Here is a 14,694-nt window from a genome sequence, read left to right as displayed (position 1 = left end):
TGCTATAAGTGTGTAGGACCGGTCACTATTCCAGATATTGTACATTCGACAAGAAGAGGTGCTACGAATGTGGAAATGATGGGCATATTTCGAAGAACTGTCCAAAGAAGAACGAAGCTGCAAGGGAAAATGCGCTGCTAAAGACAAAAGCAAGAGCATTCCAAATGATCCTTGCCAAAGTAGATGGCAATGCAAGGAATCAGAAGGTCGAGATGGTGATGCAGTGGGAGGTTCTAAAATCTCCCTTGGATATCAGGAGTTTCTTGGGGTTGGCAGCGTACTATTAGAGATTCATTCAGGATTTCTCCAAGATTGTCGTACCCCTTACTCGTCTGACGATGAAGGGAGTGGATTTCCAGTGGGGCCCTGACCAACAATCAACATTTAAGACACTTCGGCAAAGATTATGTGAGACCCCGGTTTTTACCCTCCCAAAGGGAATTAAGGATTTCGTGGTATTCTGTGATGCTTTCATCACTGGTTTGGGGGCGGTCCTCATGCAGAGAGGATGATTGATAGAATATGCTTCGCAGAAGTTGAAGCCGCATGAGATGAGGTATCCCACACATGATCTAGAATTGAGGGCAGTGGTTTTTTCCCTCAAGATTTGGAGGCATTATCTTTATGGGGTCAGTTGTACTATCTACACGGATCATAAGAGTTTGAGACATATTATGGATCTGCCAAACCTGAACATAAGGCAACGCCGGTGGCTAGACGTAGTCAAGGATTATGACTACGAGATCTTTTACCATCCGGGTAAATCGAATATAGTAACCCATGCTTTGAGCCACAAGTCGGTTGGGTCTTCAGATGAGGTATCATGTATGAGGATATCAGTGGATTCTCCATTTTTGGGATTGATTAGGGAGGCTCAGGCCAAGGGTGTCCGGGAAGAGAACTGGAAGATAGAGAGGATCAAGGGTAAGATCGCCATATTTGTGTTGGATAGTCATGGATTGTTGACTCGTTATGGTCGGGTATGGGTTCCTATGTCTGGTGGGGTCAGGCAGTCGTAAGAATAATATAGATATACCTTAGCCTCAGCCTTAGACGACAATATATGCAACCAAAGTTATTGATTTTATAATCCAAAACAAAGCTAACAATCAAAAACCTCATCTTGGTACGATGAATCATCGTACCAAGATGAGGTTTTTGATTGTTAGCTTTGTTTTGATAGCAACTCTTGGTTTGAATTGGCAAACTGCATATAAACACCTCAAAATCCAAGCTTGTTGACATCAATAGTTATACCTAAAAAAATAAAAAATAAAAAATATATCAACGACAATAATCATTAATTTAATAGATGCTCTTACATGTGTCGGGAGATAAGAAGGGGTGTCCATGTCTTTTCTATAAACAAAAGAGCAATTGTTAATTCTCTGCCCCATATTTTTGGATGCCATAAAAATTGGAAACTTTGGTCCATGAAGATCATAGCCACAAACCAGATCCCATGTAGATCAAAGCTACAAACAGAAAACGAAATACACTACACAACTCATGGTTTAAGAACAATTGGACATGATATTGAAGCTTACATTATCTTAGCAGAAATTGCATTTTTGACAAAAGAAATTCTTCATGCATACCTCACAACTAATACAATTTTTTTGGACCTAAAGAAAGTAAAAATGTTAAGCCACAAATCATGTATGTTTAAATAGGTGGTGTCATTTAAGGCAGAGGGAATTCTAGTTTGTGGAATGATATAGAAAGTTAGAAACTAATCAAAATTCACAATTTGAATTTAAGTCTAAAACATGTCAATGTATCAATATTACAATTTACAACATAGATGAGAAAAATTCTTGTGTGGTTCATTTTTGTTTAGAGAGTAGAACTATGGAAGTGGTGACATTCCGTTCTTGATATACAAAATTAAGAAACTGATCAGTTTCTTGATTTTTGTTCATTTGAATCATAACATTCACCATAGAAACCAAGTAAATTTCTTGGATTAGCAAAAATGTTATAATTTGAATCTAAAGGTTAACAATAGAAGTAGTCATATATACAAAATCATATGTTGTGGTCATAAATGTAAATAGGCTTTTATATATGCAACGTAATATGCGATCAAAAAAAGGAAAACATATGCAGTTCAAACCATAGTTTAAGGAAGAAAGCAGTGAATTGTCTGGCGTGGTTTGAATCAACAAATTACCACTTTTTCTTAAAGTAAATTGACCTCTACGATTGTTGAAATTAGTCGATTAAGGCTTATACATTGAAACGGTTAAGAACTAAATCCCAAAATAAAACTGAAATAAAAAATCAATTTAGGGCTAGAACTTACCACGGCCACAGATAGTATCTATCATTGACTTTATTTTCTAACCTATGTTTAAGGAAACAATGAGTTTCAATTGATCTCCAAGAGAGAAAGACGACTATGTTGTGTTATGTGGCCTCCAAATAGGTTTTTTTTTTTCTGTAAACGATGTGGTCGAAGGTTTTCTTGAAGAGGAAGCCGGAGTTGTTGTAAATGGGAGACGAGAATAGGCGGACGAATGTAGAAGAGTGGATGAATGCCGATACGACATAATGGAACGTGCGTCGTTATGAGTCGATGTTAATACCCATGGCATTGTTTTTTGTAGATGACGTGGCTTCCAATAAGCCTAGTGAAATTGTTTTAAGAGGTAGGAGATAAACAGGGTCTTTATATATATATATATATATATATATATATATATATATATATATATATATATATATATATATATATATATATATATATATAGAGAGAGAGAGAGAGAGAGAGAGAGAGAGAGAGAGAGAGAGAGAGATGAATATACCCTTAAGGGTATATAAGCTTAGGTACCCAAACGCTCATACTACATCGTTTTGTATTATATATATATATATATATATATATATATATATATATATATATATATATATATATATATATATATTGTAATTGTCTAATATTCTTATAATTCAACTTACAACTTGATTAATTCCAACATTTTTATAAATTTCACATTTATATTTCTCTTACATAATTTTCATTTTCAACTATAATATATATAGTCTATTAAGTGTTCAGGAAAAAGATGTGATGTAAGAGGGAAGATAGTAGTGGAATTTTGAAAATCTTGAAAGTAAATCAAGTTAGGAGTGAAGTTTAAGAACATTAAAATGAATATATCAAACAAAACGAAGTATTTTGATGGATTTTGGTACCTAAGCTTATATACCCTTAAGGGTATATTCATTTTTTCCATATATATATATATATATATATATATATATATATATATATATATATATATATATATATATATATATATATATATATATATATATATATATATATATATATAATTGGTTCCTATAATTTATTTAGGTAACATGTTGAATATTTTTTACTTATAATTATTAGTTTTTTTTCGGTATCACCCGACACACCCGTACCCATCTGATGCCCGAATACTCGAATTTTAATACAGTTCGGTTATTAGTTATGTTTCTTTTTTTTATTTGGGAAAACCCAATCTATCCGAAAGGCAAAAGCTATACATACCCGATCAATGAAAATATCGATTACATATGAGATTTTTCATAGATGCACATCATATCTCTCCATCTACCTATTTATTATGATTTCGGGAAATACTCCCATCTCAAACCCATAAAGCTTGACTAAAGACGCGAATGAGAGACATTTATTCCTGGATAAGATAATAAACCTCTCTACCTTAGTACATGGGAGTTGGGATTCAGCATTGCTTCACTTGTAGTTTGCATTGGTTCCGCAGATTTTGAACAATCTGCTGCAAGTCTTGGGTCTGCGGTTGTCGGCCACCTTCACCTTGTTGTTTTGGTTGTTGGCTCCAGTGTTGCTGTTGCTTCAGGGCTTCGCTGTACACCTCCTTCATCGCCTCGCACTGGCATTCTTCCTCAACCTTTTGAAGTTCGTTGCAGCATTGTTCCAGGCCTTGTCCCTGATCACCATCCTTATCGCATATAAAACAGATGGGAAGGTTACAGCACCTGCATGCCCCCTCAAACCAAATAACAGTTATCAATAAAATTTGGTAAGATATTAAAAATTCCAATTTTTGCCTTCGGATAGCTAGAGGGAGATTAAATCTAAAATGGAGAAGCACTTGTTTTTATAAGTCATTAAACTGTTCTCTTTTCCATCTGTACGTAAGGCGATGTGGGATACATATATTTGGGTCCTCCTCTTTCTTTATATAGATCACAAGGGCCTTAATTATTTTCACTTACTGTGTTGTCAATTTTTATAAATAAAAGAGATTTAGTTACTAATATTTTTCTTTGCATGTTTATGTATTTCATAAATATAGATGCTAAATAAGGAATATAATATAGTTTTTTTTTTTCAACTTTTGACTTAATTAATATATAATTGCTCAAAATCCAAAAAACCACTAATCGACACACCAATTTCCCTCCTGCTGAGTGCTGATGACGTGACTTAGACACTGGTTGAATCTTTGTCCCCGGAGCTGTTGGCTGCACTGCTGCTTCGAGACCGAGACTGAGCTTCCCTCCTCGGGGATGGTATTGCTGTTGTGGGCGGAAGCAAAGGCTACAAGGGCCGTGAAGGCGAGTGCTATGAGCTTTGCCATTAATGTGAAATGGTTGTGTGAATTGGTGGTTGTGGTGTTTAATTGTTGGGTATTTATATATGGTGCATGTGTGCATGTGAGCGCACACGTGCTGATGTTGTTGTAACAGGTGGTGCATGTTGGGCAACACGTACGAGTTTTTACATCTAAAATGTAAACAAGTGGAAGTGCGTTCTCTTAGTTCTAACGCCCACACTAATGAAACGTTCTTCCAACGGCATTCTCTTTCGGTTGACTCCGTTTAAGACTGTTAACTTGTGACAGATTAGCGACGGATGTTACCATGACAACAATGAGAACGGATTACCGACGGAATTAACCTTGACTAGGTTTCAACACTATTGCCGATTAATCACTTTTTACGTTCTTTGACTTTAGTTTACCACATCACCAGCGGATTACCGATGAACACAGAACATATTTATTGACAGTAGATTCCGTCACATATATGTCCATAGAGTGTCATTTTTTAACCACTTTTTTCCATCATAATAAATTTAAAAGAAAAATAACTTCTATATTTCTTAAACTCAAAGCCAATTACATCAATCCTTATATAGGATACATAATAAAACATAAAGACTATAATTCTTGTATAACAAAGAAACGATATAGGGAATAGGGAAACTAATAATAAGGAAACTATAACAATCCAACACATCATTAAAATGAAAATTTTTGTTAAAAATATTAAAAATTAAGGAAAATATCTATTTTTGTCATATATATATATATATATATATATATATATATATATATATATATATATATATATATATATATATATTACTATATTATTATACAAACCTTACTATTTTTAAAAATAGACTTAAGACGTCCAAGTGTTTAAACTAAATTTACAACAAATTATTAATATAATATTATTATAATTTAAATTGTCCAAATAATAATGCAATAAGTACAAGCATCTAATGTATAACAAATCAAATAACCTTATCCATCTTTTAAACCCGTGAAACCTTATCTTTCCTAATATATTCCCCAAATTTTAGCTTACGACTCATTCAAATTCCACATATTCTAGCTAAAGCAACTCATTCAAATCGACTTGTCGGATGGAACAAACCATGTTTCTCTCTTTCAATCTGCTACAGGGGAAAGACACACACATACATACACATTTAATGAAACAACCCTAAACTGATTTTGTGGTTTTTCTATGCTCTGATCCGTAACCCAAATGATCCTCCACTAATTGTCAAAATTGCTTCCTCCAAATGCTCTCCAGTTCCATGGCCATCATCTACAACTGAAATCGGTATCTCATAAAACCATTTCGAATTTTCATCCGATATTAAGACGAACCGTTGAACCTGTAAGCAGTTTCCATCGAATTTTGATTTTCTTTTACTTCAAAGAGACATTGGTACTTCCAATTTGCAGGTTCGATTTTTCATATATTGATTTCTGATATATTTTTTTCTAGTTCCCCATCTGCTTCTACAAATGAGTTGTGTAAATCTTTGGTTATTAATTTCCCGAGTCCTATCTATGTTTAGTTGAAGAAATGTTTTTTTGAATAATATATTAGATATGTCAGTTTAATCAATTTTTTGTTTATCATTTTTCAACTCGATTTTGAATGTTTTATCATGTTATGTGACTTATAGGTATGAAGAGCAGTGGACAACATTGCCTACTCTTACAAACCTTAAAACGCCACCACCACCACTCGTTATCTCCGCATTCGAAGGTGCTACCAAATTTGAGCTTCCAGTTTCACATTTCTTAAAAAGCGCATTTGCTTACGTTTTTTTCAGAACTAGTTAAAAGATGTCCCCATCTCCCTTCTTTCGCACTTATGCGTCGTAAATGATTTTTTGATTTTGTTGCAGATCTGTTTCATCATCACATTCCATCATATTTACAGAGCATTTCGAGTTTTCATCTTCAAATAATGAAGAAGTGTTCAACAGGTAAGCATGTACCATCTATTATTGTTTTTCTTTTCATTTCAAGTGGATTTTTGTTTTTGATATTGCAGGTGCAACTTGTTGTATTTTGATTTCCCAGGTTCGTTGACCCCATTGTAGCAGTGAGAAAGCATCAACAAAAGAGTTGCATGTTATAACAGATAAGATTAGCGAAATAATGAAAATTTATTAGAGTTCTAATTATATTCCAGGTTTTTAAATGGGTGGATTTTGGGTTTTTTCATTGTGTGCAAAAAATTGTAGACTTTGACATGATTTCTGCAAAGTAAAACCATTTGACCCATTCAGGCTCAAACAGGTCAAATTTGGAATCTTGGTTCTTTCTTTTTGTTACTCGTGTAATCAACTCTATTTAATCGAATTACTATGTTGCCCCTTACTATTCCTCTATATGGTTTTGACTATCGTTTATCCCCATTTCTCTTTGACAGGATGCCCAAAGTGTAATGAATGATTTGAATGGTGGGCATTTTAAGTTTCTTACCTTAGTTCCTTATATCTTTATTAAAAGAAATCTATTCATTTACAACCATTTATGTAGTTTTTTTATCTTTCTTATAGGAAAGTGGTTTGCGAGTAGGCATATCGGATACAACCAACCAACAAAGGTTGTTGGTTCAAATTACACACATATGTTAGATACAAAAAGTGTTTTCAAATCGACAAGTGGAACATCAGGTAGAAATTCCTACACAAAAATTTAGGATTTTGCTAGAGAAAATTTATATGTAGACTCTGGTTAAGAAAAGAGAATTAAAGACCCCCCCCCCCCCCCCCGGGCCCAGGCTTCATAGGTTGGTTCAATTGCTACTGGTGGACAATATGAAAAAAACAGTGAACTGTTTTTAGGTTAACCTTAACCTAAACTGAAAAACCTAGATAACGTTGTTTTTGGTTAATGGAATTTAGTTTATTGAATCTACAATTAAAAGTTATCACTTTATTAACTTATATTCTTAATGAAATATCCCTATTGCGTTCCTTCAAAATATGTTAGGAACCATTATATGCCAAGGATAGAGTATTAATTTAGTGACGAATTTGAAGATTACTGATGCAATGTTGTTGTTGCGATAGGTTGGATCAAAAGCAGAGTAGATGGTATTGTAAACGATGGATCAAAGATGGTGATGGTTGTTTCTTGTGCAAAGGTTAGTTCCTTTTTACATTTTAAGAATAGCTTTTGATAATGCCCCTACTAACATACGTTTTGACCTGTATATGATCTATGATGACAATTTAGAATCAATGTTTCTTGCATATACATAGCCACACATGAAAGTATGTGTATATGGAAAATAGTAAATGGAAATTAAAAATGGAAAAACTGGAAATTTATTTTTTTCAATGGTAAGAACCTAAACTGTTGCATCTTCATATCAAACTCAAGAAGTAAGTAGCACTCAACAGTTCGTATTGATGTAGATCGATTTGAAATAATTAAGCTTTCGTTAAAAAAAAGAAGGCCACAAATGTAATCTATATGTTTTTTTCGCATCTATTTTTCGTTTGATTTATCAGGTTATGAGTTGAATTGTGTAATTTTTGATTGGTTTTTTGTTTTTTAATTTCTAAAATGAAGAAGAAAAATCAAGATATGCATATGTGTTTTTTGTTTTCAGTCTTTCATTTGATTTATATGAAAGTAGGATGCTATTATAAACAAATTGATGAAAATATATTGTTATTTTTGCATTTAATTCTTAATTTTGTTGAAAATGAGTTTCCTCTGGTTCATAATTGATTTCACATTTGAAAAAAAGAAATAACAATGAATCCACCACCTATGGTTTGATACTATAACCTTGAAAGTTTTAATAAAATAATCTCTTTTCAACCTTATATTAGATAATTCGATATATAAACTTATATTTTATGACATGATCTTTTTCCAAACTAGCAGGTCAACCAGGTCTGAAGGCATGGAGAAGAAAATATATGGTGGAAACGAAATCTGTGATTCATCTAGGTGGTAGATGTTGGAAAATGTGTTTGTTGATCCAAGAGGCTATGGAATAGGATATGATGGAAGTTATATGTGTTTATATTTTGATGCAAATAACAATGTGCATTCAACCCCATTCCAAACTTTAACATTTTGAGAAATAGTATTAAGCACATTAAATAAATTAAGTTAATTAATGCAATAAACATTAATGTTCCTTGATTTTTCAAAGTTTTTCGATTTTTCAATTGTCGTAGATCAAAAGGATCAAGCATAAGAGTAATGTGGTATATGATATTCTTTTAATTGCTTTAAGTTGCAGCAAAATGCATTATATGTTGATAACATTGTACGTCTTGACATTTTGGTTGATTAATACTCATATATTTAACCAATAGGTTATCAAACTCAAATCGTTATACACATATATATATATATATATATATATATATATATATATATATATATATATATATATATATATATATATATATATATAATGGAAATAAATAAGTTGGTTTATTCCATTAACCTCTAAAAAGTAAATCGATTTGATTATTCATTAACTTTGTTATGTACACACAAATAATAGAAACAATAAATCGGTTTAATACACTAAACAATTTATTTATTTTATATAATAAAAAAATCTTTTAAATTTTAGATAATGACATCAACGTTAATTGCAATATCTTTAAAAGCTTAAATAATAAATCTCAATAGAATAACAATCCTTTGTTATGATAATAGATAAAAAAATATATTCATAAAATGATAATGTCGAATATAGCTTAATGACTTTATGTTAAAATTAAAATAAGTTGTTATGTTGCGTTAAAAATATAACTATATTATTGTTTTGTGTTAAAAATATAGCTATATTACAAATATATATTAATGGTAAATAATATTTTTCAGTTAATTATATGATCTTTAGAGTAAGACATCTTTCAAAAAAATATTCATCATCTTTTATCACTATGTATTCTCCGTTTTGAAAAGAATGAGTGAGCTCTCATGGACTTGGATTATTGAAATTGATTTTACAAAATTGCATTTATATTCGATTATGGTTTGGTTTTCAACTTCAAAGACATTAACTGACAATCACTTATCTCTACACTTCAAATTACTGTAAACTAATCCTTGAAACAAAACCAAATGACAAAACACAACTATTCATCGCCCCTCTCTAAAGAAACAAACTATTCACCAAAGTTAATTAATCACCGTTTGGAAACTATTCATCACAGCCGCTTTGCACGGGTAACAACTAGTATATATATATATATATATATATATATATATATATATATATATATATATATATTAAACCTATAATAAAACACAACTAAGTGAGCATTATAATAGAAAGTGTAATACATTACAAAAGAAATGTGAAATATAATTACCAAGTATTTTATAAACATAAACATTATGAACTATTTGGTGGATTACTGGGTGAATTGTTGGATGGATTGTTTTGGTTGAAAAAGGTTGTCATGTGTGGTTCAAGCATGACTTCCTTTGTTGCATATCAAATTGTAAGTCTGTGTGGATTTCTCTTATGCTAGCAACTGCCTTATGCAACCGTTGTACTAGAAAATGGCAAGACAAACATATATAGTTCGTAAATCTACTTACTTCATTATGGGACCTTTCACTATTAGAAAAAAAGCATTTAAGGACGCACAAACAATGACACACAGTGATAGAGGACGCGCATTTGTGTGTGCCCTAAAAACTAATGTCAGTTTTCCAAAATTTTAAGGATAGAGGACACGCATTTATGCGTTCCCTAAAATTAGTGTCAGAAAAGAAAAAAAATGTGGAGGGCGTCTTTCATAAAATGTGTGTCATGTAAATGTGTCGCTTTATAATTTTTAAGTGAAACACATGTTTTAGGCGAGAAATGAAATCGATGAAAATTACCCCCACATATTGGATCCCAAAAATTAAACCCCCCACCTCTTCGACTTAGCAAGAAAAAGCCCTAGGGCCTTCATCTTCATTTCACACAAGAAAACCAAGAATGGAATACACACCGGCAACCAACATCGGCGAAGACGCTCACCAGGAAATGGTCGCAGCATTCTCAGAAATTACTTCTGCTACCAAAGAAGAAGCCTCCTTCTTCCTTGAATCGCACAACTTCGATCTCTATTCCGCCGTCTCCACCTTCTTCGAAATCGCTGCCGCTGTAGAAGAGGCTCATGTGTCTGCCTTACCTAGTCGAAACCCTAACCGGCCTTCTGATACACATTCCCCTTCATTTTCTCCGTCGTCTTCTCTGTCTTGCTCCCGATCAGCCTCCCCACCTCCTGCTATTGGTTTACAAAATCCTTACAATATACGATCTAGGAACACCACTACGGATAAGAAGTCATCAGGTAGTCGGTCTACTGGACGCATACAGACTTTCTCTAATCTGAATCGACAGGGCGATGACTCCGAAAGTGACTCCTATGTGGGTATGTCTTTGCTTCTCACCTTATGCTACATCTTTTCTAGGTCAATTGGCTTACTTTATTTGTATTATTAATCTATTTTTACTTTTTTGTGAGTGAAGTAAAGTTCAAAAAGGCATCTTTGTTGGTATCTCAGGGTCTTACAAACAAGCTCGGCACATGTGAGACATGCCATGAGGATTCTCATAGTTTCCCTAGTCACTTTAGTTACCTGCCACTTGTGCTGCCAGTTTATAATGTTGGATATATGTCTCATGTTGTGGACATTTTGAAGTGCATATGCAAGGTATTGTAGCTGCAATTTATGTTTTCTTTTCCCCTTCCCCTTCTCTTTCCCATTTACATGGTTTTTCCTTTTCAGTCTTGTTCCTGCATATTGTTGGTGGAGACAGAACGTGTAAACTTCTTAAAGAGGATCAGAAATCCAAATTTGGACCATTTGAGGAAGAATGGAATTTATTAGCAGGTAGTTAAAAGATAGAAAAGGGCATGTTTTAAACATGTTTTCATGCAACAGTATGCCCTTAACGTTGTGTGGGGTTACAGATCAATAATGCAAAATTAAACCAAATAATTTCACTTTCTCTTCAAGATAAAATGGTTCTCTTCAAGTTCACCTCGTTAATGCTCAATATCTTTGCCTTATGGACAAAAGTGGTAAGAATAGCATGTTCATTCTGTGTCAATTTTTTGGACCTGCTATTCCACATGCATATAGATTTTGTTGGTAGGTTCTAGTAACAAAATACAGTTACATTTACATATCTAGAAGCTCATCATCAGCAATTAAGTATCTATTTTTGTTCTATATATTTATGTTACTTTCTAGTTCTTATCATGTTGAGTTTAGTGGATTAGAAAGAGACTTATTTATGGTGAGGGAATCAGTATTGTATGGTCCTGATTTTGGTCAATCTGAGCTTACGGCCATTGTTATCAAGAACTCAAGTAAAAAAAAAGTATGGAGGTTTAGGGAGGTCAAAAATGACAGTGGTTGTTCTTCCTGGAGATATTCATACATTAGAACATTAGAACATTCATCAATTATCTCTTCCAGATAATTGCTTATTCTTTCTCTAAGCAAAGTAGATAAATATATCAATCTGATACCAATCTTTCTCTAAGAAAAACTGATAACAATCTTTCTCTAAGCAAAGCAGATAAAGATAGCATTCAAGCAGTGAAGGCAAGAATAGTTAAATGTTATATGATTATGAACAGGGGAAAATGCATAATTTTTCCTACTGAGTCAATCGTATTCAATGTCATAGCAGGTACTTTATGTGAAATTCTTTTAGGATACTTCATTTTTCATATTGGTTCTATTTATGGCTTTTTCAATAGCATTGGATAGCCAATCCTTCACACACATCAAAAACAACTGCATTAACATGGTTTATTAGTTGGGTAACCCTAAGTAGTGATCCATCTGAAAAACAGATCACCTTTTATAGGTATTTTTTGGATTGCAATCATTCGTCAGATCACCATTTATAGGGGTTTAAACTTTCTTCATCTTTGGGGGTTTATACTGTGAGGTAGCATTCAATACAAGTGAAGGTCTTCATATAGCGACTCTGTATTTTTTAAGGAATGTTATTAATAGAGGCCTTCTTAGGATATGACCGATCAACAGGTTACGAATGCATAATTTGCTTCAAGAGTTTGGGAGAGATGTTTATTAAATCAATTGAATTAAGAAAATATAACATGATATAAATACTCCCAAGTTTCTATCTATTTCAATACCATTTTGTATAAAATTGTCCATATACTTTGTGAGACTTAATTTTTTTTCTTACATTTCCTTTATCTGTATGACAAGGAGGAATCTTCAAGGTCTCTTTCTAGAAATGAAAATGCTTGAGAAAGAGAGGTTGCATGGTTTTCTGAATTCCAAATAGCTACATTTAGTAAGATGGGTAACCCCCTTTGTGTGTTTATTTAAATTTTCTTGAAGAATTAACATGGTTTATTAGTTATGTCTGATGCGAACACGTTTATTGGCTGTTTGAAAGGGAGGTGACTCTTGGATTTGGGAATGGAGGTAGTAACAATAAAAGTTGTCATTGGAAACTGATCATATATTTTTTTTATTCAGTGTGAAGTTTATTTGTTGGCATATTTGTGATTGTTGGGGTGATCTCAGGCCTAATCTTTATAGGAAAGGATGTCATCATATAGGAGAAGCAGAATGATTTGAGAATTTACTAAAGATATTAACATACCTTTGTTGGGTGTAAAAAGCCTGTTATCTTGGGTGAAATGATAGAGATCTTATCATATGAAATCCTAATTTTCGTTCCCTAATCATTATGTCCTAGATCAGTAAGTGTCTGAATGTCTAAATAACAGAACTTGAAACCCGGATGATGTTGGTCTGTTAGTTATCAACAGGATGATAAGATCTCAGAATTTAAGTAAAGTTTGGTGTGAGTCACTATCCCTCCAAATGATTACTAGTAATTATTTCATTTCTGTTTCTGGCTAAATGTCTATTTTCTTGTTGTTTTGTTGCTTTGTTTCTAAATCATGGAACTTTTCTTGTTTCAAGGGTAAAAAATCAACACTTGTGGTCATGTGTGCAAGCTCAGGTAAGCATTGTGCGCATTCCTCTCTGATAATATTTGTAAAGGAAATTGTTGAAGTTTCAATGGGAACAAGAGAGTAGTTGGAAAGTGGTCCTTTTGTCCTGATAAGCCAAACTATACTACTACTTTTTTTTAGGTATGAAGTAGGTGTGGGAACCCATTTTTATACGAACGGTGAGTGCGGAAGTAAGATATCTCGAGATTAATCGTGTTTTTGGAAGTATGAACACGAAGAACATATTATGAGTTCATAAAAAGACTAAGAAGAAAGAGAGAATAATATTGATATTCAGGAAGAAGATGGTGGGAGAGAAACTCTCCCTGGGTGGGAGAACCCACCACTTTCTCTCTCTAGATTAAATTGTGAAAAAAGTAATCTCTAATCTAAGAAAAAGTGAGCTAGCTTTTTTGAATAAATGACCAACTCTCCCTTTATATAGGAGGGAGAGTATTTACACCTAAAATACAATAAAGGGAAAATACAACCTAATAAACACTCATTATTTGTGGAGCATTTACATGCACCAACAGTAGGACAGAGCCAGGAATCTATTAAAGGTGATCAAACCCCTTGAGAATCGTGAATTTGAAATACCTTTTAATAAAGGAAAATGGGTTCAAATGCTTGGTAGAATTCGTTTGACTAATGAACCACATGATGTTCATGCCTTGCAGCATGTATTTTCTCATCAAGGGTCGTTAAATGTGAGAAACAACAAGTACTCTCATACTTCTCAAAACTCAAAATGTGGAGTAAAATTACTTCTCTGCCCTTATTTCATAAAATTAATCATATGTCAACAAAACCCATAAAGATTCACATCCAAACACCCTTAGTTGCTGACTGATTCCCCTATGATGTGAACATAATGGATATTATCTTTAGCTTTATATGATGTTATTCTTATGCATACTATTTTGATTTTGATTTTTGATTTTGAAGCAGAAATAATAGCAGATTCTGAAAAAGGACTGACCGAAGCAAGAAAGTCAGAAGATTCGTTAGGCTTTCGTTCTTAAACTGTTTGCTTGCTTTTGCTGGTATGAAGAGGGGTATTTCTGTCTTTTTTCCCTAATAAGAATTAATTTTAAAAGTAGAATGAAAGTGACAAGTGATTTTGT

General features: G+C 33.0%; 2 protein-coding genes across 7 annotated transcripts; one reads left to right on the top strand and one right to left on the bottom strand.

Moving 5' to 3' along the window:
• Nucleotides 1–3,520: 3,520 nt before the first annotated feature.
• LOC145067210 (2S seed storage protein-like) lies at nt 3,521–4,617 on the bottom strand. Its single transcript, XM_079014403.1, has 2 exons — nt 4,455–4,617; nt 3,521–4,130 (listed from the first exon to the last, which is right to left on the bottom strand). Exons 1-2 carry the CDS (start codon nt 4,611–4,613, stop codon nt 3,735–3,737), a joined length of 555 nt encoding a protein of 184 aa, XP_078870529.1. The 5' UTR covers nt 4,614–4,617; the 3' UTR covers nt 3,521–3,734.
• A 1,005-nt stretch (nt 4,618–5,622) lies between these two features.
• LOC145071430 (oligouridylate-binding protein 1-like) lies at nt 5,623–8,731 on the top strand. 6 transcript variants are annotated; one of them, XM_079018319.1, is made up of 8 exons: nt 5,623–6,017; nt 6,245–6,327; nt 6,470–6,550; nt 6,619–6,866; nt 7,000–7,030; nt 7,130–7,246; nt 7,646–7,719; nt 8,469–8,731. In XM_079018319.1, exons 5-8 carry the CDS (start codon nt 7,015–7,017, stop codon nt 8,484–8,486), a joined length of 225 nt encoding a protein of 74 aa, XP_078874445.1. In that variant the 5' UTR covers nt 5,623–6,017; nt 6,245–6,327; nt 6,470–6,550; nt 6,619–6,866; nt 7,000–7,014; the 3' UTR covers nt 8,487–8,731. The 6 variants fall into 6 exon arrangements, 5 of the variants coding, with proteins under 5 accessions (XP_078874445.1, XP_078874444.1, XP_078874442.1 ...); XR_013690454.1 differs by having other exon boundaries at nt 5,624–6,017; nt 6,619–7,030; nt 8,472–8,731; XM_079018318.1 differs by having other exon boundaries at nt 5,626–5,892; nt 6,619–7,030.
• The last annotated feature ends 5,963 nt before the right edge of the window (nt 8,732–14,694 follow it).

The sequence above is a fragment of the Lactuca serriola genome, chromosome 8, assembly GCF_051521515.1.
Source record: "Lactuca serriola cultivar US96UC23 chromosome 8, Lser_US96UC23_V15, whole genome shotgun sequence".
Classification (NCBI taxonomy): Eukaryota; Viridiplantae; Streptophyta; class Magnoliopsida; order Asterales; family Asteraceae; genus Lactuca; species Lactuca serriola.
Note: the sequence above shows the minus strand (reverse complement) of the source record. Positions and strands in the feature narration are given on the sequence as shown.

Bases quoted from the DNA above. Each gene is read 5' to 3' on its own strand.
- LOC145067210 (XM_079014403.1), bottom strand. From the start codon at position 4,613: ATGGCAAAGCTCATAGCACTCGCCTTCACGGCCCTTGTAGCCTTTGCT. The intron at 4,131-4,454 runs GTCATCAGCACT...AATGACTTATAA, and splicing joins TCAACCAGTGTCTAAGTCAC to AAACAAGTGCTTCTCCATTT.
- LOC145071430 (XM_079018319.1), top strand. The intron at 7,247-7,645 runs GTAGAAATTCCT...TTGTTGCGATAG, and splicing joins ATCGACAAGTGGAACATCAG to GTTGGATCAAAAGCAGAGTA.